Source organism: Danio rerio, chromosome 12 (assembly GCF_052040795.2).
Source record: "Danio rerio strain M-AB ecotype USA chromosome 12, GRCz13ab, whole genome shotgun sequence".
In the NCBI taxonomy this organism is placed as follows: domain Eukaryota; kingdom Metazoa; phylum Chordata; class Actinopteri; order Cypriniformes; family Danionidae; genus Danio; species Danio rerio.
In genome coordinates this window covers 4,496,594-4,523,133 of record NC_141032.1, presented here as the reverse complement: position 1 = coordinate 4,523,133, position 26,540 = coordinate 4,496,594, and the positions used below count along the sequence as shown (strand labels likewise).

The 26,540-nt window shown below is 35.8% G+C and overlaps 3 protein-coding genes across 6 annotated transcripts in view; all 3 read left to right on the top strand.

Annotated features, from left to right (window-relative positions):
* The window catches only part of si:ch211-180a12.2, a 29,445-nt gene extending 22,948 nt beyond the window's left edge, over nt 1-6,497 (top strand). For 2 of the 3 annotated variants that reach the window (XM_087275688.1, XM_087275689.1), the window contains exons 11-13: nt 868-1,125; nt 2,614-2,868; nt 6,219-6,497. In XM_087275688.1, coding sequence (XP_087131814.1) covers nt 868-1,125; nt 2,614-2,868; nt 6,219-6,244 — 539 coding nt within the window. In that variant the 3' untranslated portion in view covers nt 6,245-6,497. Of the gene's footprint in view, nt 1-867; nt 1,126-2,613; nt 4,045-6,061 lie in introns of all 3 variants that reach the window. The other variant, XR_015503777.1, reaches the window with a different exon arrangement.
* The window catches only part of tlcd3bb (TLC domain containing 3Bb), a 538,378-nt gene that overhangs the window by 265,153 nt on the left and 246,685 nt on the right, over nt 1-26,540 (top strand). The gene's annotated exons all lie outside the window — the stretch shown is intronic.
* On the top strand, nt 12,755-25,485 carry si:ch211-136m16.8. 2 transcript variants are annotated; one of them, XR_015503766.1, is made up of 7 exons: nt 12,755-13,110; nt 13,987-19,200; nt 21,904-22,096; nt 22,478-22,569; nt 23,254-23,339; nt 23,427-24,470; nt 24,703-25,485. XR_015503766.1 is itself a non-coding variant. In XM_087275642.1 (6 exons), the coding sequence occupies exons 1-6, from the start codon at nt 13,054-13,056 to the stop codon at nt 23,488-23,490; spliced, it is 5,706 nt and encodes a 1,901-aa protein (XP_087131768.1). In that variant the 5' UTR covers nt 12,755-13,053; the 3' UTR covers nt 23,491-25,485. The 2 variants fall into 2 exon arrangements, 1 of the variants encoding a protein (XP_087131768.1); XM_087275642.1 differs by having other exon boundaries at nt 23,427-25,485.

Below are 26,540 nucleotides of genomic sequence, written 5' to 3'. Positions count from 1 at the left end.
AACTGTATAACTCTAGGTGTGTTGTAAAATGAGCCATTTTTTTACGTCATGTTAGCAGTGTGCTAACATATGTTATTAACTTGCTAAATCACGTTAGCATTGTGTTAAAAGCTGTTTTCAAAATTTCTCTGACGTTCCCTTCCAACTTATTGCCCTTATTTTCACTTTTGGGCATGGCAATACTACGAAAAAAATTAAAAACTCTGGTTATTTTTGAGCGAGATGCTAATGGTCTAATCCGATTCAATGATCTATGCTAAGCTAAAAGTGCTCCTGCCAGACCTAAAGATTGGCTGAATGGATGTATAAATAGTAAAACTCAACTTTAACTCCAGGTGTGTTGTAAAATGAGCCTGATGTTCCCTTCCAACTTATTTCACCTTATTTTCACTTTGGGTCAAGATGATAATAGGAAAGTTAATAAAACTCTTTGGTCATTTTTGAGTGAGATGCTAATGGTCTAATCCGATTCAATGATCTATGCTAAGCTAAGCTAAAAGTGCTGCTTCCAGACACAGAGATTGGGTGAATGGATTAAAAAATGGTAAAACTCAACTCTTCAATTCTACACTGTAAAAAAATTCTTGCTGTCTTAAATTTTTTTGGTTGAATCAAATTAACTTTCTAGTCATCTTAAGTTGCATAAATCACTAAAAATAATAGTTAAACTTTATATAACTTTAAAAAATTAGTTAACCTGATCTACTTATTAAAATAAGCAAAATAAAATTTGTTGTTGTCTTGACTTTTTGTCATTTAATTTTACAGTGTAGTGAAAAAATGAGCCTATTTTACAAAAAAAAAAAAAAAAGTGTACAGTTCCTTTAACTTGTTCTCACGTTTGACTTTCTCCGCTTTGTTTATCAGTTGCTCCATCGATCCCTCCTTCCCTGTCGGTTCACTGGAGCAGTGATGGTGTGGGAATTTTCTCCATTGTTCTGTGTGGAGGAAGGCCCTCAGCTGAAGTGCTCTGGGCCGCTGGCGGCTCGACTCTCTCCAGGCTCCAGTCAAAGGAGAGAGAGAGAGAAAACAATGAGGGGAAGCTGGAGCTCAAGAGCGTTTGTGCTTTAGTGAGGTCTACAGGACGAAAGGACAGTGAGAGTCGCAGAGGAACACATGCACGTAGTACGTACAGCAATATTTATTGCAACAACATGATGGCAAGCAGGGTTGTTATAGTTTTGTGTTATCAAATTAGTTTTTATTTCAATACTGTTTGACATGCGTGTAATACATACACTAATATTTATTACAACAACATGATAGTTTTGCTTTTTCAATATTGGTTAACACATGCGTAGTACGTACATTATTTTTTATTACGATAACATGGTTTAGCTTTTTTTATTTGTTTTAATTTCGATATTATTTGACATGCGCGTAATACGTACAACAATATTTATTACAATAACATGATGGTTTAGCTTTTTTTAAATGTGTTTTTATCTCAATATTATTTGACATGCGTATAGTATTTACACCAATATTTATGACGATAATATGATAGCTATTTCAATACCATTTGACATGCGTGTAGTACGTATACCAATATTTATTACGCTAACGCAATGGTTTTGCATTTTTAAATTTGTTTTCATTTCAACACTATTTGACATGTAAATAGCACGTACAACAATATTTATTACAATAACATGAAGGCAAGCAGAGTTATAGTTTCACATTTTTTAAATTCAAATTCAATACTATTTTTAAATTTGTGAAAAAAAAAATGTTTCTTTAATTTTTATATTTTTAGTGATTATAATTTACCAGAGTAAACAAAGCAAAGATCTGAGTTTAGTGTAGGCGGAGCTTACATTACCTCTTGTGCAAACCTCTTAAATTATTTGAACAGACACTTAACCCAAAACCAACCTTGCGTGTTGTTTATATATATATATATATATATATATATATATATATATATATATATATATATATATATATATATATATATATATATATATATAAAATTGACTGATATATTTTGCTGTAAAAGTGTCATCTACAGGCATTCCCTAATTTCCGCCACAAAATTAGTGCTTATTAATTTTTAGTAACTGCTGTTAATTTTTTTACTTTGCTTTTTATTTGGTCCCACTTTATATAGTGGCCTTAACTAATATGTAGTTACACAGTAATTAATAGTTTGTTACAATGTACTTATTGTGTATTTACATGTATTTACTGTGTACCATGTTTGATTAAATACCTGTATGTAATTACATCTGTAATTAACTTTTGTAATTAAATTTATAAATACAATCTTGACCATCCCTTACACCTTAACCCACCCTTAAACCTACCCACACCACCAAACCTGTCCATAACCCAACCTCTATCCCAACTCAAAAGCACCACAAGTGTTCTCAAATACACTATAAACACAGTAAGTACATTGTATTTATTTTTGATGTAAGTACATAGTAGTTAAGGACACTTAATATAAAGTGGGACCTTTTATTTTTTGTTAACTATAATGATATTTGCACAATAATTTTAGTCTTAGTTTTTGTTTACTAAAACTGTTCACTTGATGCCAAGTAATCTAAATGTTTCTCAATATCATATCATCTAAAAATCTTGAAAACAAAGTTCTGGCTTATTCTACAGAAATCAGGCCGCCTAGTGTGGACTTCAATACAGACTATGAGAAGGTGAATGAATGTGTGGATGGACTGAAATCAGTACAAGAGGAGAAACAGCCTGAGCCGAACAAACACACGAAAGAGAATGATGAGAACGAGGACATGCATCCATCCCATGTAAACACTGTGAGACTTAGGAAAGAGAAGAGTGAACGTCTGAGAGTTACAGTTGAGATTACACATCCTGCACTACACTTGCCTGCATACCGTACCTGGACAGGTAAATAAATGTATGCTTGCTGAGGGAAAAGATGTGTGTAATTTGCAAAATGCAACACCCAAAATAAGAGTTTGAGCAATCCTATACACAAAAAAAAATGAAAATACTTATTTAAAATGAGCTGAAACCACTAAATTCTTAAGATTTTTAGGACAACTTAATTGTTTTATGTTTAATCCACTTAAATTTGTAAAAACAATTAAGTCCACTTGATCAACTTGTGTTGAGACAACATGAATAAATCGTGTGGAACCCAGCTTTTTTTATAAACTTCTGAACCCCCAATGTCATGAGTTAACTCTTTAAGGTCCTGTGAAATTAAACTACAAATATATAGATGTTAGTTTAAAGGATATCTATTAAATATTGTGCTTCAAAACGGAGACTTAATTCATGTTTCAAAAATAAAAAACTGATATAAATATCCAAAGGATGCACCGATGCAGTTTGTCAATTCCACCTAATGGGTCAAAAGATTTTTTAAGTCACCTCATACTTTAGGTTGTCATCAAATCTTAACCAATCAAATGCTCTCTAGTATCTGACATGCCCCACCCCTTTTCAAACATGTCTTGTTTACCTTTTATTTGATGATAACCACGTTCCTGTGATTTTTTTTATTTTATTTTTTTATTCATTTTTAAGGGAAGGAGCTACTCAATGTCTCATCCACTCTTCATTTTTCAGTTCGATTTCAAAGATTGTCAAACATGGAATAAAAACTGCACATTTCAAAGCACTTCACAGGACCTTTAAAGGCACAGTATGTAATTCTCACCAGTAGAGGGCGTGCATTTACAACAAACAAAGGCGTAGTTTGATTATACTGTGACTGAGTGTGGAATCATGGGAATTGTGGTCTTCATTACATCATAGATGTTATGTAGAAATCATGTGGGTGGATTTATTATCATGGTAGGATGAATCTGTAAGAGTGAAAGTGAAACAGCACTAAAGCAATTGCTGAAGAGAAACAAATGCGACAAAAGCATCAGAGCTTTTATTATGCCAGAGTCTAAGGCTTCTTGTTCTTCCACTCATGATCACGAGAAGAAACATCGCAGTTTTTCAGGCTAAATACATTTAAACTTTGTGTTATAATGCTGCTCTGTGCAGTCTGATAAAACCAACGCAATCTCACGGCAAGTCGTAACTTTTTGATGTGGTGGCTAATTCGTATGAATTCGTACGATCTAATTCGTACATTTTAGTACTATTTGCTCATCACCCGATGAAGGTTGGGGTTAGGGGGTGGGGTTAGGTGCCACGCCTCCTTTTTAAAATCGTACATTTTCATACAACTGAATTCGTACGAATTAGCCACTAAACTGACAAAACGTAAAATACGTAACGTAAAATTTCCACGTGAGATCAGGCTGGATAAAACTCACAACATATTAAAGCATCTTTGCTGTTTCCCAGTTTTCTATAAAACAAAAAAGGAAATGTTAACGTCATTAGCATTAGCACACAGCACCCTCTCCATCTCACTTGGTAAATTCATAGATATATACATTAGATGTCGCCTGGCCTATTGTTGTCTATTGAAAGGAATGCGTCAATAGCGCCGCCATCTTGGTACAGGGTAGCGCTCCTTTGAAATGAATGCGGGACCAAGGTACAGTGGAGGACTGTGGCCATGCAAAGCCAGAGATATACACATATACACACATATCTATGATCGGGAGTTTTCCTGGATGTTAGTATGTAATTTTTTTTTCTAATTACGAAAATTATAATTTTACATCACTTTTCTACATTGATGGATCAGTGACCGCACGGGCATTCCTGATAAAAAGCTTGTGTTTGTGTGTACAGAAATGTACTATTCACCCTCCTTGTTAAATTTGATCTAATCATGTCCTGAAACACACCTCCTCTCCTGCTTTCACTTCTCATACTGACGGAGGGAGCGATTCGTTTGTGAATAAATCCCCCGAGCGACTCTTTCACTAACGTTAGCCGACAATAATACAAGTTTCTGGCAGCGCAGCATCTCGTTGTCATATTTCTTTTGCATTGTTTGCTGATTTTATTCAACAAAACTAGCATAAGCCGAGTGTTTAGTGCGAGTTGAAGCTGCTTTGCCGTATGGTGAATGCAGTAAGTGACTGTCATCATCAATAACGTTACCTGATTAGCACAAAAGTTCAGAACATACAAAAACAGAAAAAAACTCAATATTACCTATGAAATGTTCTGCCTTTGTGCTTTGTTTTCTTTGTTTGCTCGTTTCTACACCCGTAGACAGCGCTAAAGTCCCGCATCTTCACGTAATAACACTGTCTTGACTAGTGCGGTTGAATGACATTTGTCCTGGGAGCACTGTACCAATGTGGCGGCGCTATTGACGCATGCTCAGGGTCCCTAAGCGATATCTAGTGTATATATCTATGGGTAAAATTGCTTATTTCTCTTGATTTGAACATTCTTCGAAACTTTTGAGATAATGTTAGTGTCTAAGTCAACAAAATATTCAACATTGTTTTAGTGGTTTTTGATATTTTATTGAAAAAGAGTCATACAGATTGTGCATTCAATGCAAATTAATGGACAAATGCATGTTTTGCATAAATAATTCCACTTCCCTCTTAAAAATAGGTAAATAATGTGTCTTTTGCTTATTAATAAGGTACAGGATGGGCATATGACATACAGTTAAAGTCAGAATTATTAGCCCCCTTTTGATTTTGTTTTTCTTTTTATAATATTTCCCAAATGATGTTTAACAGAGCAAAGAAATTTTCACAGTATGTCTGATAATATTTTTTCTCCTGGAGAAAGTCTTATTTGTTTTATTTCGGCTAGAATAAAAGCAGTTTTGAATTTTTTTAAAAACTATTTTGGGACAGAATTATTAGCCCCTTTAAGCTAATTTTTTTCGATAGTCTACAGAACAAACCATCGTTATACAATAACTTGCCTAATTACCCTAACCTGCCTAGTTCACTTTATTAACCTAGTTAAGCCTTTAAATGTCACTTTAAGCTGTATAGAAGTGTCTTGAAAAATATCAACTAAAATATATACATATATATATATATATATATATATATATATATATATATATATATATATATATATATATATATATATATATATTTATTTATTATAAGTTGATCATTTACACCCTAAGAGAAAAATAATACATGAGCTTTACAAGTTTAATCACATGTGGAACATTTTAATTCAGGACTGACTTGAAATTAAAATGACAATGTTCCTAAACTAAACGTTTCGGATGTACCCTATAGAAGTTATATTATTATTACCTAGTCAATGCTCAAATGGCTGCTATCAGTGACCTGGATCAGAAGGTCAAGTTTACTTCTCAGTTTTGTGTTTTGCAGAGCCGGCAGAGGAAGCATCATCTTGACGGACATCAAGATTATTTTGAAAGCTTGCATCTGCCCTGTGCAACTATCCAACTTTGGGCACATGATTCTTTATACTTAAGTTTTGCTGTTATATTTATTTATTCTTTTACTTTTTCTACTAATCACATGATGCATTAAAAAAACAATGTATGTATTCATTTTACACGTTCAGCTGTTGTGATTAAAAACTAAATTAACCTTAAAACTAAAACTGTCATGCGTCTTAAAATAAACAGAGCATGTGAGAACAAAGGCGTCGAGACTAGTGTTGTTCATCACCAAGAAGGCTTATAGACATGAAACCTCCACCACAGCACTTGTGCATTCATTGGCCATTCTTCAACTACGGGCACTTTTAGCCTTGTGAAGTTGAGTAAAAAAAACTTGTTCAAAGTTAACGTAACATAGCCTCATAAGTCGCCCCACCCAGTATCTGCGCGTGCAGATTTCCGCAGATTTGTAGCCCATCATTAATTCTGTTTATTTACTTGAATTAATGTGTGTAAATCTATATTTATCCACTTTTTAGATTAATTACAGTAATATTATTGAATAATGTGAAAATGTTCATCTGATTTATGTACAATGCAGTTTGTACAGTAATATTTTCTGTCTTTTACTAGAGATATTATATGACAAACTTGCTTTATTTACCAAATATAGTGAATCTAATTGGATTTGCATTTTAAACATTTAATAAAAGTAAAAAAAAAAGATATTATTTTTTATTTCGTATATTACGGTTTTAGTTATGATACTCCCAAAATATTTCCTCAGAAATCCACAGATTTTTACCAAAATTCTACGCTGAAACAGCAAAAAACATCCGCAGACTCCGTCTGGCCCTACTCATAAGTTTAAACAATTTGTCTAGTTTTAAGATCTGTGAGAGGACAAACTTAGATATGAAGAGGAACATTTTTTTCTTGTGAACTGGAATGTCAATTCCACCAATATACAGCTTATTTCAAAATGAAATAAATGAAGGCAGTCAAACATTGTCTAAGATCATTTTTGAATCTAGTTAAACCAATATTTCCACATTACATATAATAATTATACATTTGTCAATGAAATAAATGAGTTGTATGCTGAATTGTACACCTGTCACACGCTAACATTTAATGTTAATTTGGTTAAGAGCTTATTAGAAAATAAATAGACTGAATTTGTATGTTAAATAGAGCATGAACTTATACATATACTTATATATTTTAATGTGTGTGGTGATGTAAATGACATTTCAACAGTTTATTGTGAAAAAAATTAAAAATAGCTTCAGCGATGTCACCGACTCGGTCCCAGTCATTCCCCTAGCTGGCCAGCAGAGGTCACCATCCCCGGACTATTAACCATTACGTCATTCACTTACACTGATAGCCTGCACACCTGAAGCGTATCCACTTAATCACCCACGCTCACGCTTATAAGCAGCACACAAACACTCACTCATTGCGAAGTCTTGTTCTGCCCTGGCTAACACTACTGAGTGGTTCGCTACACTGCCTGCGTTCCTGTTCCTGTTCCTGTTCCTGTTCCTGTTCCTGTTCCTGTTCCTGTTCCTGTTCCTGTTCCTGTTCCTGTTCCTTACCTTACCTCTCGTCCTGCAAACCGCCTGCCTTGTACCTCTGCCTGACACCGACCTTGATATTCGCCGCCTGCCTCAGACCCATGCTTGAACATTCCTACTGTGGTTCCCTGCCGCCAACCCTTCAACGTAACACTATTGTGTTTGATGTGAGTTCGCACACGCATTACATCTGTGTGCTTGTCTTTATTAAACTTGTGTTTAATAAATAAACTGCAAATGGATTCCTCTGTGTCAGCCCCTTCGTTATAAGCGATTAGCTTTGAATTGATACTAGCCTTTCATGTAGACAAAACACTCTTATTTACCTTCTCTTTGTTTGGTTTTTAAAAACATCTTTGACGGTACAACATGTTTGGAAATGACGTAGAATAAATGTATTTCCTTATCGAGCAATATTTACATTGATTTTTTTTTTTTTTCTTCAAGTGTTCAGAAGGCACTACTCATTTTCATGGTAACCAGCTAAATAATCTTTCAAACAAACTTTTTAAAGCGACATTACAAAGTTGTGCTGGAAATTAGGCTGATTCTGTGCGACAGCTATATTTTGTATAAAAAATTATTTTGATAATAGTCACACATTAATAACTATAAAATATTTAAATTATTTAAGATACATTAACAGATACCAGATAAATAATTTTATAAAATGTTATTTTCATTGTTTAAGTGAAGTTTAATTTTTAAACTAATTTCCAGAGGAGCATGTGCTCATGATTGACCCAGCTGGTCCACATTAGCTAATCATGATCCTCCAATCAAAGGATCCCAAATCCCTATATATATCCTCATTTCCTTTCTACAACTGTTTTCGTCTGGAAGAAACCCCCCTCCTCCCCTTTTTCCACCTTTATCCACAGTGGGCGGCACGGTGCCCCAGTGACTAGCAATGTTGCCTAAAAGCAAGAATACCAATAGCTTTGTATCCTCGCTGAGCCATCTGGTATTTCTGTGCGGAGTTTGCATGTTCTCCCCGTGTCTGCGTGGGTGTTACCCGATTTCCTCCCACCATCCAAATGTGCTCTATATTATAGATAAAATAAGCCTAAATCTTTTTTCTAATGTCTTACTCTCAGGAAGTTCGCCTTGGCCTCAGCAACCGGGGAGTTTGAGATCGACCTGAGCTCAATCTCCCCTCGCCCTGTGAAATGCGGGAGCCCTGGGCTCGAGGATCCCTTGAGCTCAGGGCTCTCACCCTGGACAGCACGCCAAACAAGCTATGTATAAATCATGAGCTAAGTGTGAACTCTTAAAAACGCTGGGTGTGCGACTGATTTTAACAGCTAAAAGGAGGTTGAATAGTATGAAAAATATATAATAGAAAGCTGGTAAATTTTGTAATGTAGATTTATTGTTAGTTTGACAAAGAAAGAGAAATTCGAACAAAACTATATATATTTTTGGATATATAACCAAAGGACATAAAAGAGCCCGTAGTTGAAGAATTACCCTCATACATATTTATTCATTTTATATTAGATTATTTTTTAAAGTATTTTTCTACTAACTGTATGATGCAGAATGTTGTAGAAGCCTATTAACTCCACTCTTTTTAATAATTACTTGCTGTCAGCTGTAATTAAATAAACTATTTCAAATCAAGTTGTCTTGTGTCTTTAAAAAAACACCTTTGTGAGAAAGAAGGCACTTCTTTTAGCATTGCCTATGGCAGTGGTTCCCAAAGATGAGGTTGGGATCCCTCTGTGGGTCGCTTGGTGATTTCCAAAAATCGAATACATTTTATTAAACAATTAAACTCCTTCTCATACTTCAGCCTCCACATCAAAGCTCCTGAAAGCAAAGAAGGTCAAAGTGCTCCATGATTGGCCAGCCCAGTCACCAGATATGAACATTATTGAGCATGTCTGGGGTAAGATGGAGACATTGAAGATGAATCCAAAGAATGTTGATGAACTCTGGGACTCCTGCAAGAACGCTTTCTCTGCCATTCCAGATGACTTTATTAAACAGTGATTTGAGTCATTGCAGAGATGTATGGATGCAGTCCTCCAAGCTCATGATGGAGTCAGACACAATATTCATTCTGTTTGCACTGCAGCAGGACTTTATATTCTATATTCTTACTGTTCTAATTAAATCATAAAAAATCAAGGCATGATCATATTTTATTTTGGTAAAATAAGCGCGATCTAGAGGCCTTTGCCTTTCATATAAGCCACTTCTGATACCAAATGATCAACTAGAAGTCAAGTTATTGTCTGTTGTTCCTAAAACTTGCATATGCGACAAGACTTTTGTCAGGTAGTGTATAGTAGGTAACAGTTAGTTTAAAAAAAACAACATGCAAATAAAAAGACCCCTGGGTTGATTACGTTATATTAAACATGGAAACATTTGATTTTATGGCGCCAGGTTAAACTTTCTGACACGTACATTAAAAATAAATACAGGCCACAACTGAACATGGAGAATGCTCTCCAAGTGGCAGTCTCCAAAATTAAATGATTTTAGAAGGTTTGGGCCTGTTTGTTGTGTGTGCACAAGGTTTATGTATTAATCACCACCTCCGAGGATAGTGGGGGTCATGAGTCACTGGCATTGTTATTTTGGGGGTCGTGGGTTGAAAAGTTTGGGAACCCCTGGTCTATGGACTCCACCGCCAAACATTTGCACTTTCATACAGATTTTTTATTTTTGGATTTTAATTTAGATATATTTTTTAATAAAGTCTACTAGACTTTTGCACTAATATTGATGCACTTCAGTTGTAAATTAATAAACCATTTCAAATCAAGTTGTTGTGTGGACAAAGAAGGCACCAGTTTCTATGATTTTTTGTCAAAATTCCATCGCAAAATGTTTGCACTTTCATCAATATATTTTATATTTTATATTATTTTATATTATATTTTTTTTATTCTAGAATTTTACTTTTGGATGTATTTTTCAATTAGCACTGGCATTTATGCTCTTCTTAATTGCTTTCAGTTGTAATTTAATAATCTATTTTAAATAAAGCCGTCGTGTGTGTGTGTGTAAAACATTATATAGGACAAACATCATACAACGGTGACTAATTTTGCTGGAACACTAAAAATAAAACACTGTCAAACCTCAACCACAACACTTACTCACAAGCTTTTATTGAACCTATAACTTAACCCTTATGTTCTGTTGGGGATGTTTTCATCCACTCTGGGGTGATTGTGAGTCTTAATTTGACCATAACTTTTTCTGTGTTTCAACTAGCCAAATAATTTTTGATGACAAATCTTATTTTGTCATAAACTTTAAGAAAATGCATTGAAAAAAAAATATATATATATATATATATATAAAAACTCAACAATACACTCTGGGCAAATTCACTGCAGTTTTGTTATGTTCAGGATGAAAACATCCACTGAATTAAGCTGCTGCAAAAATGCATCAGATTTTTGCATAAATCTGTTAATCAAACATTCCTGATCAAAACTACTAAATTGTTTAGACGATTTACAGGGTTTTAATTCTTTATTTGCCAAATTAATAAATGATGTCACTAATTTGTTGGAAAAAACACACAAAATGACGTATTCCCACATGGAAAGAATCTATATGAGGATATATGCGCATATATGGAACCTATATGCAGTATACAGTTGAATTCAGAATTATTAGCCCTCTGTTATTTTTTTCCCCAAGTTCTGTTTAACGGAGAGCAGATTTTTTTCAACACATTTCTGAACATAATAGTTTTAATAACTCATCTCTAATAACTGATTCATTTTATCTTTGCAATGATGACAGTAAATAATATTTTGCTAGATATTTTTCAAGACACTTCTATACAGCTTAAAGTGACATTTAAAGGCTTAACTAGGCAGGTTAGGGTATTTAGGCAGGTTATTGTTTAACAATGATTTGTTCTGTAAACTATTTTAAAAAATAAAAATAAAAACTGCTTTTATTCTAGCTTAAATAAAACAAATAACACTTTCTTTTCAAGAAAAAATATTATTAGACATACTGCGAACATTTCCTTGCTCTGTTAAACATCATTTGAGAAAAAAAAAAATCAAAGGGGAACTAATAATTCTAAGTTTAACTGTATATGTACATATATGATAATAAATATGCTGCATATATGTGTATATATTATAATATTAATATATAAATATATAGGCCATATAGGTCTCCTGTATTGCTTATATATATATATATATATATATATATATATATATATATATATATATATATATATATATATATATATATATAAAGTATGTATGTGCAAACGTTTGTAAATTTCGACGTGGGATTTTATGTATGTTGTCTAGCAATTTTACTAATATATAGGTAAACATAGGTGAACATATATATATGTACCTAAATAGGTACATATATGCATACATCTACCTATATAGGTACATGTATGCACATATATATGTACATAAATATGTCAACAGAAAGTCAATTCTGTATATGTCACATATATTAAATTCCTATGTCAAAACCTATATTAAAATATATATGTTTATATAGGCTAGGTTCTTTCCATGTGGGCTTTCAATATAAAAAGTAATTATGGACTGGATTTTTTTAACCTTTTATCAAAGTCTTGGACTTTGCTTTGTAGCATAAACTAGAATAATTAGCCAAGTGGACACTCCGCTATGTTTTAATCAGATATGATGAAATATCTTAGGGAAGTTTGAGGTGCTGCACAGTGCACACACTTGTTGCGCAGCAGCAAAAATGTGGTTGTGTCTCAAACTCAAATGAGAGTGCTTCATAGAGAGAGTATTTTGACTATGCACACCATTAAAATGCCCCAACAAAATATTTAAATGTGGCTAGTGTGCAAAATACTGCGCACTCGTGTAGGCTAAAGACTAAAACATAGCACGCGCCTGTATTAGCGGACTAGGTTTTGACACAGCGCCAGTATATTTAGAGAAGTGTTCGCTGCAATGATGTGTGGTTAAACATGACAGGGCCAGTGAGTAATGCTTTCTACACCACAAGCCGTGCGAGTTTGTGCTTGCGCGTTTGCTGTTGTTATCGCAGCTTCACACAGCTCGTCTTCCTCATTAAACACTGAACATATGAGAACAAGGAACTTAACAAATGTCACGTAACATTTACGTCGCTCAGTAAAAACATAACTTGATGTTGTTATGATCTGAGGGGCGATGTAAAGAAAGCAACAGGACGACAAACGTAAGGGGGGTTTAACAAATCTGTCAACACTCTTAATTTTGCTTTACATCGGATATGGATGCGCCTGAAAACTCGGGGAGCCGTATTGCTCGCACTATTTGGACTGTTTGGGTGAGTAAGCTGTTTTTTTAGTCAGTACTCTAACTGGTTAAGTTATTCCTATTTGGCTATATTGAGGTAAAGTTGGTTTTATATCCGCACATTCGTTAATTCAATTGTCTATTATATTTACCAGGCTACTTTAAATATTCGGTCTGAAATCCCTGCTGAAAAAACCACCTTAAACCAGCCTAGGCTGGTTGGCTGGTTTTAGCTGGTCGACCAGGCTGGTTTTAGAGGGGTTTTGGCCATTTCCAGGCTGGTTTCCAGCCATTTCCAGCCTGGTTTTAGCTTGACAGACTGGGAGATGACCAGCTAAAACCAGGCTGGAAACAAGGCTGGTCAAGCTGGTTTTAGCTGGATTTAGCTGGTCATTTTCCAGCCTGACCAGCTAAGACCAGGCTGGAAATGGCTGGAAACCAGCCTGGAAATGGCCAAAACCCCTCTAAATCCAGCCTGGTCAACCGGCTAAAACCAGCCCAGCAGCCTAGGCTGGTTTAAGCTGGATTTTTCTGCAGGGATGGCATGCAAGTACTTCAAAACAACATTAGCACTATTTATTTGACGGTGCACAATGTTTTACTTTAATATCCATTGGCTAATATGATTTTCCTTGTTAGAATTACCAAATAATAGGCTTATCTGAAATTATATTTTTAAGGAGAATGTCTAAATAATCGAATATATAAACAGCTTTACCTCAGTTTGGGCTACTGACTATCAATAGTGTTTTGCTCGTCCAACGATTCTGTCACATGTCTATTTTTAATTATTATAAGATAACTCAGTTAAGATTATATACCTATTATGTATTACTTATATAACTATTATATGACATATTTTTATGCACTCATGTGACAAGTGTGTTTCATTGTTTTGCTCATATAGGGTTATCTGTCAGGGGCTGTTGCGAGATACCTCAGACCGGAAGTCACAGATAAAGGAAACCAAAGCGTTAATTCTAGATCAGATGAGGCTGCAGTTAATAAAACTGACAAAGAAGTGAAGGCAGAAAGTAGTGAGAGCCAACATGACAAAAATACAGCAGAGATCAAGGGTTCTTCACCTGATGTCAGAGCGCAAGTCCAGTGGGAAAATACTGGTGTGGTCAAGGATGACAGTAATGATGAACTTAACATTGACGTCCCTAAAACACAAACGTACCGTTTTGCAAAGTGGTCAACTGGGACTGGGAGTATGTCTGGTGATGCTCATGCTAAAAAAGAAACAGCAAATTCTGAGCGTAAAGAGAGTGACGCAACACATGGGTTGGAGGAAATTGGGCAAACTGAACAAGAAGATGCTAAAAACAAAGAATGTGATCAGGTTGAAAAGGGTGTGACTAAGGACGAATTAGATCATGCAGATATACTGGTCCAATCTGAGCTTCAGGAACAAGATGAAAAGCTAGGACATGGAGAGAATGAAGTCGTTGGAGGTTTAAAACATACAGAAACAAATGAGGTAGAGTTTGTTCACCAAAATAATGAGGAAACGATTAAGAATGATGAAGAAAGGGTGCAAGATTTGCCTCCACTTCTGGAATACAGTAAAAAGGAAGCAGATGAACTTTCAAAGCTTGAAACACTGAATTTATTAGACACATATTCTGATAAAGTTTATAAATTATCTAAAAATGAGCTTGATCAGAGACCTGGTACCGAGGGTGCAACTGAGCAGGAAGATAGCGAAACATCACATAAGATAAAGCAAACTGGGAAAACTAAAGAAGAAGATGCTAAAAATAACGAATGTGACTGGAAAAATCAGAATGAAAAATGTGTGATGAAAGATGAATTATATGATGCAGATATACTGGTCCAATCTGAGCTTCAGGAACAAGATGTAGATGAAAAACCAGACCATGGAGAGCATGAAGTCATTGGAGGTTTAAAACATGCAGATACAAATGAGGTAGAATTTGTTCATCAAAATATCGAGGAAACAATTAAGAATGATGAAGAAAAGGTGCAAGATTTGCCTCCTGCTTTACGGTATTCCAGAAGGGAAGCAGATGGGCTTTCAAAGCCTGAAACCCTGAATTTATTGGACACATATTCTGATGAAGTTTATGAATTCTGTAAAAATGAGCTTGATCAGGGACCTGGAACCGAGGGTGCAACTGAGCAGGAAGATAGCGAAACATCACACAAGATAACGCAAACTGGGAAAACTAAAGAAGAAGATAGTAAAAACAAAGAATGTGACTGGAATAATCAGGATGAAAAGTCTGTGATGAAAGATGAATTAGATCTTGCAGATATACTGGTCCAATCTGAGCTTCAGAAGCATGTTGAAAAACCGGACCACGGCGAGAATGAAGTCATTGGAGGTTTACAACATGCAGATACAAATGAGGTAGAGTTTGCTGATGATGAAATGATTGAGAATGATGAAGAAAAGGTGCAAGATTTGCCTCCACTTCTGGAATACCGTACTGGTGGCCTTTCTGTGGCTGAAAAGCTGAATTTATTGGACACTTATTCTGATGACTTTGATGAATTCTTTAAAAATGAGGCTGATCAGGTTGATTTTGGAAGTAGGAGTGCAACTGAGAAGGATAAAGATTGTGAAACGTCACATGAGATAAAGCTAACTGGGAAAACTGAACAAGATGATCAGCGTCATGAGGATGAAAAATGTATGATGAAGAAAGAAGATCTAGGCTACACATCGATAACTGTCCAATCTGATTTTAAAAAACAGACAGAAAAGAGGGACCCTGAAGAGACAGAAGATATTACAGAAGCAGGGGAACATGTTATGGATCAAAAGGGGACAAAAATATTTGAGATGAATGATCAGGGGGAAAACGAGAAGGATGAAGAAACAGCACTTAAATCACAATCAGAAGATGTGCTTCCTCAGTTTAAATATTCCATCGAGGACACACTTTCAAATGCTGAAAAGCAGAACTTAATGGAAACATATTGTTCTGAAAGTGCTGAAAATGCAGTAGGAGATGTGTTGCTTGCATCTGAGAAGGATGAAGACGTGACAGAGCGTGAACAAAACACCATAACTTCTGAATTGCAGTCAACAGAAACGTTGCATAAAATTTCCAATGAAGTGCCTAAAACACATGAACCAAACAATGAATTGGAACCGAAAATGACCACAGTATTGGTTGAGTGTTTTGAAACTGTTAATACATCCGAAGACACCATGCTGTTAGATTCAAAACAGGATACTCCAGAAAATACTACAGAAACAGGAACTGGATCGCCAGTCGTTGCTGTAAACACTGAAGGCATGTTTTCAGATGTGATTGTTTGCAAGTTCCCAGGAGAATTGAGGAAAGAGATTTCATCAACAGTGCATTTTGAGGAGAGCAAAACCTACCTAAATGATCTCCAGTCTGTTTCAGAAAGGCATTTAGAAAGAGATGTTGAGTTTGCATGCACTGCTGGGCGTTCAGAGACACTGAAACCAACCGAGGAAGCTGTTGAGGTTGAAAAAGACATCGAAACTCTAATCGAATCCTTGGGTGCAGCTGAAAGTCAGGAAATTTGTCACAAGTTGTCACTTATGGAAGATGTTGAATTAAGTACCAAGCTGATGTCAGAACATGAAAAGGCAGAAAGCTTTGAGACAAAAATCACTTTAGAGTCACGTGAGCGTCTTGAGTTTGCAAGAGGAGAATGTAAATCATCTCAAGATACGATGGTGGACACTTTATCAGAATCACTAGGACATTCAGATGGATCTGCCGAGGTAGAACAGGTTGCAGATGTTGACTCCATATTAAGAAGATCTTTACCCCCATCAGAGTTTGTAAAGGAAAGTCTCGCAAGGGAATCAGAGAGATTTATTGAGGAGCAGGAGATCCTGATGAAGACTGCTTTAGATTATGTTGAGGAAATAACAAATCAAGTGTTGAAGGAGATGATAGAAACCGAAATGCTGAAAAAGACTGAACATTCGGTAGAGCTTTCAGTGGAGGAACTTGGTGATGCAGAATGTCAAGGAACAGCAAACAGTGTGTCAGCTGATGCATTTGTACTGGAAGAAGATAGGATGGTTTCAGAGGAAACAATGGAAAGTAATGTTCAAATGGAGGTGGAAACCTCCAGTGAAGATTTCAAGCAAAATGAGCAAGATACTAGTTCACCAAAGCTTGAAACAACTGAAGCTGAGAGACATCACGAGCAACAAACTCATCATTGTGCAGAGTTATCAACTGGAACTGATTATTTAGCGACTAATCAAGATGATTCAGACATAGATGAAGTCAAAGATGATGATGCACTTGTTAAAGACAGAGAAGTTTCATCTAAAATTGAATATGCAAACATTGAATCTAAAGACAGTGAATCTGCACAGGAGCTGGAGAAAAATTGGCAAATTGAACAAAAAGATGATGATGGAAAGTGTAAGATGCCGATAAAGAAAGAAGATCCAGATAGCACCGATATGGTCCAGTCTGAGCTTTATGGAGAATATGTAGAGGAATATAAACAGATAAAGATGATGGACCTTGAGGAGACTGAAGGCACTGGAGGTTTGAAATTTTCAAATGAACATTTTACTCATGAAAAGGAGAAAAACATTGATCAGAATGATCAGGAAAGAGCTGAGGATGATGAAAACCAACAACCTGAATTACAAGCGCCAGCTGATGCATTTGTACTTGAAGAGGAAACTATGTTAGTCGGTGAAACAATGGACGGTAAGGTAGAAATGGAGGTGGAAACCACAAGTAGTGAAGATGTCAAGCAAAATGAGCAACATACTAGTTCCCCAAAGCTTAAATCAACTGAAGCTGAGAGACATCATGAGCAACAAATGCATCATTGTGTAAAGTTGTCAACTGGAAGTGAAAATTTAGGGAGTAATCAAGAGGATACAGACATAGAAGAACACAAAGCTGATGATGCACATGGTGAAAGTGAAGAAGCTTCATCTGAAAGAGAGTATGCAAACATTGAGTGTAAAGACAATGAGAAAAATTGGTGGACTGAACAAAAAGAGGGTTTTGATGAAAAGAGTTCAATGGCAATGAAGAAAGAAAATCCAGATTATACAGATATGGAGCTTTATGGAGAATATGTAGAGGAATATAAACAGATTAACATGGTGGACCTTAAAGAGGCAGAAGGCACATTTTCAGCTGAACATTTTATTAATGAAAAGGAGAAAAACATTGACCAGAATGATCAGGAAAAAGCTGAGAATGATGAAAACCAACAACCAGAACTAGAACCGCCAGCTGACGCTTTAGTACTAGAAGAAGAAACTATGTTAGTAGTTGAAACAATGGACGGTAAGGTAGAAATGGAGGTGGAAACCACAAGTAGTGAAGATGTCAAGCAAAATGAGCAACATAATAGTTCCCCAAAGCTTGAAACAACTGAAGCTGAGAGACATCATGAGCAACAAACGCATCATTGTGCAGAGTTATCAACGGGAACTGATTATTTAGCGACTAATCGAGATGATTCAGACATTGAACAACACAAAGATGATGGTGCACATGTCAAAATTAAAGAAGCTTCATCTGAAACTGAGTCTAAAGACAGTGAATCTGCACATGAGCTAGAGAAAGATTGCCAGATTGAACAACAAGATGATGAGGAAAAGTGTACGATGCCGATAAAGAAAGAAGATCCAGAAAATGCAGACATAGTCCAATTTGAGCTTTGTGGAGTAGACATAGAAGAGGAACAACAGATAAAGCTTGCGGACATTGAGGAGGCAGAAGGCACAGGAGGTTTGAGACATTCAGATGGCCATTTCACTGATGAAAAGGAGAAAAACGTTGACCAGAATGATCAGGAACATGAGGATGATGAAAACCAACAACCTGAATTACAAGCGCCAGCTGATGCATTTGTACTGGAAGAAGAAACTATGGTATTAGTTGAAACAATGGATGGAAAAGTAGAAATGGAGGCGGAAAACACACGTATTGAAGAGTTCAAGATAATGTGTGAAGCTGATGGAGGTCATGAAAAGATACAGAAGGTCATTGCTGGAGAAACACTGCTGAGGAGTCATGAAGACGTAATGGAGGTCAGCAAACCTGTGATGAAAAGAAGGTTTGGTCAAGTGAACAAAGACAATCCAGAGGTGAAGATTCAAGGAATTAGTTTCAGTCTACAGGTAATTATTTCACTTACACGTATTTTTATTTGAAAATGTTTGATATACTGTAAGTGGGTCAGAAGTATTAAATCAAATTGACAAAACGGACTGCAGGGGTTAAATCTACTAAAGTAAATAAATCTACTTTAATGTGTGACAAATATGGGTGATATTATATTTGATAACCATGTCATATAATTTCTATTCAATTTAGGTGATTTGGAAATTAGGTAATTTATTATGTCATAAAACTATATATTGTTTCTTATTACATCTGACGAGATATTTTTTAAAAAATATAAACTATTGAAATGTACAAACACTAAAAATCTTATTTAATTTATGTATTCATTTGTTTGTTGATTTTTTTAATTATATATTTATTACGGCAATGTTCCTATGAAAATAGACTTGGTCGCTGATATGACATTAAATAAAAATTACATTACATTACATTGAAATGTACAGTTGAAGTCAAAATATTTAGCCCCCACCCCCCTCCCCCCTCACCCAATTTCTGTTTAACAGAGAGATTTTTTTCAGCAACATAATATTTCTAAACATAAGTTTTAATAAATCATCTCTAATAACTGATTTATTTCATCTTTGCCATGATGACAGTAAATAATATTTGACTAGATATATTTCAAGACACTTCTATACAGCTTAAAGTGACATTTAAAGGCTTAACTAGGTTAACTTGGCAGGTTAGGGTAATTAGGCAAGTTATTGATGGTTTGTTCTGTAGACTGTTGAAAACAAATATAGCTGAAAGGGGCTAATGATTTTGGCCTTAAAATATTTTTTAAAAAAATTAAAACTGCTTTTATTCTAGCCAAAATAAATCAAATAAGACTTTCTCCAGACAAAAAAATATTATCAGACATACTGTGAAAATTTCCTTGCTCTGTTAAACATCATTTGGGAAATATTTAAAAAAAAAAAAAGAAAAAAAATGTAAAGGGGGGCTAATAATTCTGACTTCAACTGTGTCATTATGTATATGATTTTATGCTCAGATAAATTATTGAATTACTATTATACATTTAAAGTTGCATTCAAGTTTGTTTTAATGCTTTGCCCTATATATTTTCGTTATTTTGTTCTTTTATGATTTATATATATATATATATATATATATATATATATATATATATATATATATATATATATATATACGTGAAACTGACAAGTCAGAAGCACAACCAGTATGTATTTTTTAATCTCATCTTAAACTAATTTAATGAAAACTTTAAATTGTGACATGGTGGCTCAGTGGTTAGCACAGTCACCTCACAACAAGGAGGTTGCTGGTTTGAGCCTAGGCTGGGTCAGTTGGCATTTCCGTGTGGAGTTTGTATGTTCTCCCCGTGTTGGCGTGGGTTTGCTCGGGGTCCTCCGGTTTCCCCCACAGTCCAAACACATGCGCTATTGGTGAAATGAATAAACTAAATTGTCCGTAGTGTGTGTGTGTGTGTGTGTGTGTGTGTGTGTGTGTGTGTGTGTGTGTGTGTGTGTGTGTGTGTGAAGTATATGGGTGTGACCCTGTACTGGGTTGCAGCTGGATGTGCATCCGCTGTGTAAAACATATGCTGGATAAGTTGGCAGTTCATTCCGCTGTGGTGACCCCTGATTAATAAAGCAACTAAGCTGAAGGAAAATAAATGAATAAAATAAAATTGACCACTGGCTTGATTTTGTTGATTATAAATGGATTTATTTTCCAATGTTTTTTTTTATCTTGTCCATTTTTACCAGACAAATTATATATTAATAAAATATAAATTATATGTCAAAATTATGAACAACTATTTTACAAATGATCTTTTCAGCAGTTAAGTTCATACAATTGCATTATAATAATATATAATTACATAACTAAATCAATACTCAGTCATTCATTTTCTTTTCGGCTTAGTCACTTTATTAATCAGGGGCCGCCACAGCGGAATGAACCTCAATGCAACTTGTCCAGCTTATGTTTTGTGCAGCGGATGCCCTTCCAGCTGCAACCCAGTACTAGGAAACATCCGTACACACTCATTCACACACATACACTACGACCAATTTAGTTTATACAATTCACCTATACCACACGTCTTTGGAATTGTGGGGGAAACCAGAGCACTTGGAGGTAACCCACGCCAATACAGTAAGAACATGCAAACTCCACACAGAAATGCCAACTGATCCAGCTGAGGCTTCTTAATGTGAGGTGATCGTGCTACCCACTGCGCCACCGTGACACCCTTTATCAATACTATACACTTAAATGAATGTATATAGTTTTAAAGCTGCTTTACAGAAAATGGCTGTCCACATTACAGTTAAGTATAATGTGGTCTCCACTTCACTTCCTAATCTGCAATTGCCTCTCTGAATATCACACTAACTGTACCCAAAAAAATAAATAAATAAATAAAAAATACTAATACTTTCCTTCTTAGACTTTACAGACCTGAAACTTGCCTATAGCACTTATTTATTGTTGCTCTTGGTTGTGTAAATTGCTTCCTTGTCCTCATTTGTAAGTCGCTTTGGATAAAAGCGTCTGCTAAAGACTCTAATCGAATCCTTGGATGTATCCTAAATGTAAATGTAGTGAGCATACAGTAATTATAGCAGGTGATCATCATGATGATTTAAGATTTATATCTGACATACCAAAATATGAAATGTTGTTGTTCATCCTTGAAGTAAAGTCGTTTTGTTATATACTAGGACTCCTCTTTGGACTTCACCATTCAGAAGTCTAGAATAGCAGTGAAGAATCCTCTAGTTCGGCCCCCCAAAGACCCCAGAAAGCTGATCTCCAAGGCCTCAGTCGAGCCGCTTCTCCCACAGCCTGCAGCATGTTCTCCCAAAGTCAATGTTTCTCCTCTGAATAAAGGAATGATTGGATTCAAACTCCCAGGTAAAAGAAACCCTAAAGGGATAGTTCCCTCAAAAATGAAAATGTACTTATTATTTACTCTCCCTCAAATGACTCCAAACCTGTTGACTTTCTTGAACACAAAAGAAGACATTTCGAAGAAATCTTGAAACCTGTAACTATTGACTTCCATAGTAGGAAAAACAAATTATTAAAAAAGTCAATGGTTACCGGTTTCAAGATTTCTTCCAAATATCTTTTGTGTTCAACACAATAAAGAAACTCAAGCAGATATGGAATATATAATATAACATATACAGATATGACAGGGTTTTCATTTGTGCATGAACTATACCTTTAATGAGAAGTATATTAACATTTTCTGAGTACTATAAATCGATGCTTTATTTGTCTTTCTTTTAGGACTTGGAGCAGGGATGCCGGTTCTGAGGAAAACTGAATTTGGAAAGAAAGCAAGAGAAGGAGGAGAAGCAGAAGAGACACTACAGCCGCAGGTACATTGCTAATACAGTAATACCGCTCTGAAAATCCATTTCTCTTTATTATTATGTTGGTTGAAATGATCAGCAGACAAAAACATTAACGTTTTATAGTGGCCCAGCCAGAGTCCTGACTTAAACCCAATTGAGAATCTGTGGAGGGAGCAAAAGATCAGGAAGATCAGAAATAATGTGTAATGATGAATGGGCAAAAATACCAGTGGAGACATGTAAAAAGCTGGTCAGCAGTTATAGGAAGTGTTTGATTGCTGTAATAGCCAATAAAGGCTTTTCTATTGATTATTGAGAAGGGTATGAATAATTTTGGACATGCCACTTTTTGTTCAAATGTAAATAAAAGCTGAGAAATATATATTTTTCCACAATAATGCATCTTATATATACCTTATTATCTTTCGGGAGTCATTTCCAGTCAAAATAATATTTGCTGGTTGAATGTAGCTGTTGTCAAGCTAATGCGCTAGTTGCTGGAAAAGTAGCTACTGGATAAGCTACATTGTTTCTTAAGTAGCTAAAAATGTAGCTTAATGTAATGTAGCTAATTTATATAGCCAAAAATGTAGCTAAGCTAGTGGCTAAACTACTTGTAGCCAGCTACTCCCTAACACTTTTTATTGTTATTATCATTAAATACAAAAAAAGCAATGGATGTTTATTAGCATAACTGTGTGTTCACAGCAAAAGTCAGTCGCAGAACCAGAGGATTCTGTTAAACCAGTGCAAACAACAGCAAAACCCAAATGGACACCGCCGAGGCATCCTGGGTACGATATCAGTCTGATTTATTCAGTTCCTATTATGTTTTTCACAAATGCAAATCTGATTATTTTTGATTATTTTGTTTTACACAGTATGGGAGGACCCATGATGATGGCAGAACTCAAAAACAAGCTCAAAAAGCAGAGTAACGAGTAATACATTTCATTTCATCATCATTTTGCACTTTGTTTGTCAGCTGTGTTCAGCACTGTTCAGTCTTGTAAATATCACTGTTACACTGGGAAAAAACATGCAGTAACATTCAACTTCTATTATTTTGATAAACGTTTGTCTGCTTTATAAACGATGAGAATCTCAGGTGTGATTATAAATGTTGCTTTGCATTTTCTTAACTGAGCTTATGGAAGTGCTTACAGTGGCTTGTATTTATTTTTATTTGTATAAATATGCCTGCTTAAAATGTACAAAAAATAATAAATAAATTGTTTTGCACTTTTTCACTGCTTTTAAGTTTCTGTGACCGCTGTAGATACATTTTCATAACCTATTCTTTATTATTATTATCAGTGTCTGGCAGCAGTCATGCACTCTTAAACATAAGTCTTTCTTTGATATCAACAATTCCCTGAAGATATTTAACTTTTTATTCCACTAAAAGTGTGTCTGTAGAGTATCAAAAAGCCAACCCAGGCTCATTCTGATCACATACCGCTATATATATTTCTGGAGAGCACCAAATACGTCCCAGGAGCTTTTTTTTTTTTTTTTTTTTGCTGTTTTTGTTTTCGTGAATCCACCAGAGGCCGCTGTGTTCAATTTTTCAGATCTCAAATTTTTCTCACGAGAGCCATTCGTACCTGCTGTTCTTGCGTAAATCCACCAAAGGCTGCTGAAAGACTGACTGTGTGATTGACTAATCCTCCTTCCCTAAACCCAACCAAGAGTGTTTTCAAAAGCACCGATTGACCAGCACCCACCACCTTTCCTAAACCCAACCGATAGTGTTTTCAAAAGCACCGATTGACCAGCGCCCACCCCTTTCCCTAAACCCAACCGATAGTGTTTTCAAAAGCACCGATTGACCAGCGCCCACCCCTTTCCCTAAACCCAACCGATAGTGTTTTCAAAAGCACCGATTGACCAGCGCCCACCCCTTTCCCTAAACCCAACCGATAGTGTTTTCAAAAGCACCGATTGACCAGCGCCCACCCCTTTCCCTAAACCCAACCGATAGTGTTTTCAAAAGCACAGATTGACCAGCGCCCACCCCTTTCCCTAAACCCAACCGATAGTGTTTTCAAAAGCACAGATTGACCAGCACCCACCCCTTCCCTAAAACCAACCGATAGTGTTTTCAAAAGCACAGATTGACCAGCGCCCACCCCTTTCCCTAAACCCAACCGATAGTGTTTTCAAAAGCACCGATTGACCAGCCCCCACCCTTTTCCCTAAACCCAACCGATAGTGTTTTCAAAAGCACAGATTGACCAGCGCCCACCCCTTTCCCTAAACCCAACCGATAGTGTTTTCAAAAGCACCGATTGACCAGCCCCCACCCCCTTCCCTAAACCCAACCGATAGTGTTTGATTTTTTAAATGTTTTCAGATCTTGCCACATTCTCACCATTATTTAAATATTTGTTTCATTTTTTGGCTTTTGTTTTTGTCTTACCTGCTTTCTGGAATTTTTCTCGAGCCCCCTCGTTGTGGTCAACTCCTCTCTGCGTCTTAAGTCTGCCGACGTACAAGGCAAGCCACTGAGCAAACTGGTAACAGCGGGAAAGCCTTCCACACGGAGGTAAGTGGTCAGCTGGTACCACCCCATAGCATTCATTTTAAGGACAAAATAATGCAGCCATACGTACCTAATCTGGCTACCTAATTCGTGATCTACACAAATGTATATAGAGCTACGTTGTCAGAATGAGCCTATGTTGCAAAAGGTTTTTTGTAGTAATATGTGAGGTTTTTTTTACTCAATAATGAGAAGTTGATTTGGGGAAGTGGAAAGGCTTGCTGCGAAAACACCACTCAAAATGCTTTATTTTTATGAGCATCATATTTAATACTATTTTTTAATGTTTTATTTCTATTGTGCATATCCTTTTCTTATCTTTTTGTACATTGCTTTGGCAATATTTATGTACTCATGTCAATAAAGTACTTTAAATATAATAAATCATGCATGTATGTGTGTGTCTTTCTTACATTGTGAGGACCATTCATTCATTCTTGTCAGCTTAGTCCCTTTATTAATCCGAGGTCGCCACAGCGGAATGAACCGCCAACTTATCCAGCAAGTTTTTTTACGCAGCGGATCCCCTTCTAGCCGCAACCCATTTCTGGGAAACATCCACACACACTCTCATACACTACGGACAATTTAGTAAACCCAATTCACCTGTACCACATGTCTTTGGACTGTGGGGGGAACGAGCCCAATCTGGCAACACTGCACAAATATTGTATGTGCGTTTACTGACACCATGCGGCCATGATGAATACTGTTTTTATTAAAAACATGCTCTGTTGTAAAAACATTTCAACAGACGTTTTAATCCCAGTTTATTCGCAAATCAATTTTCTGTGGACGTGAGTACACATCTATTATAGAAACAAGGCACCTGTCAATCTATTCGGTGGGCGGGGGAATCACACTCTCCTATGTCACGTTGAGGTGGACCTCAAAATAATTAGGATTTGGGTCCTATTTTAACGCCAGAAAATTTTAAAAAAGAGACTTGTTCACTCCTATATGACTGTGGACACACTATACCTAGATGTAGCTTACAAAAGTTGATTTTCATCATAGGTGCCATTTTAAATAAATAAAATATCCCTTTGCCTCACTTTATATTATATTTGGGTTCTGCAGCGTCGAAAAGATTAACAGCTGCCTGGTTTAGTGTAAAACACACTGGCAATGCTTACGTAAATAGTCATGCAAATGAAGTACTTAGAATATAATATCAATTTGCTACAAGGAAGCAAGATGAAGTCACTTTTCTTTGCCTCTATTGGCAAATCCTGTCATCATTAGTATTTTTTTTATGCCACACGAGGGCAGCAGTGACTCCTGGGCTGTTATATATCTTTCTGCCACAAGAGGGCAGCATTGAGTCCCCGCTTTTCAATTGGGTAAAGTTTAAAAGGGATACAGCTGCGGTTACTCACATCATTTATGTAACACTGTACAAGAATAATTAATATTTTGATAATAATGTGAGGGTTGGCGTAGGGATAGG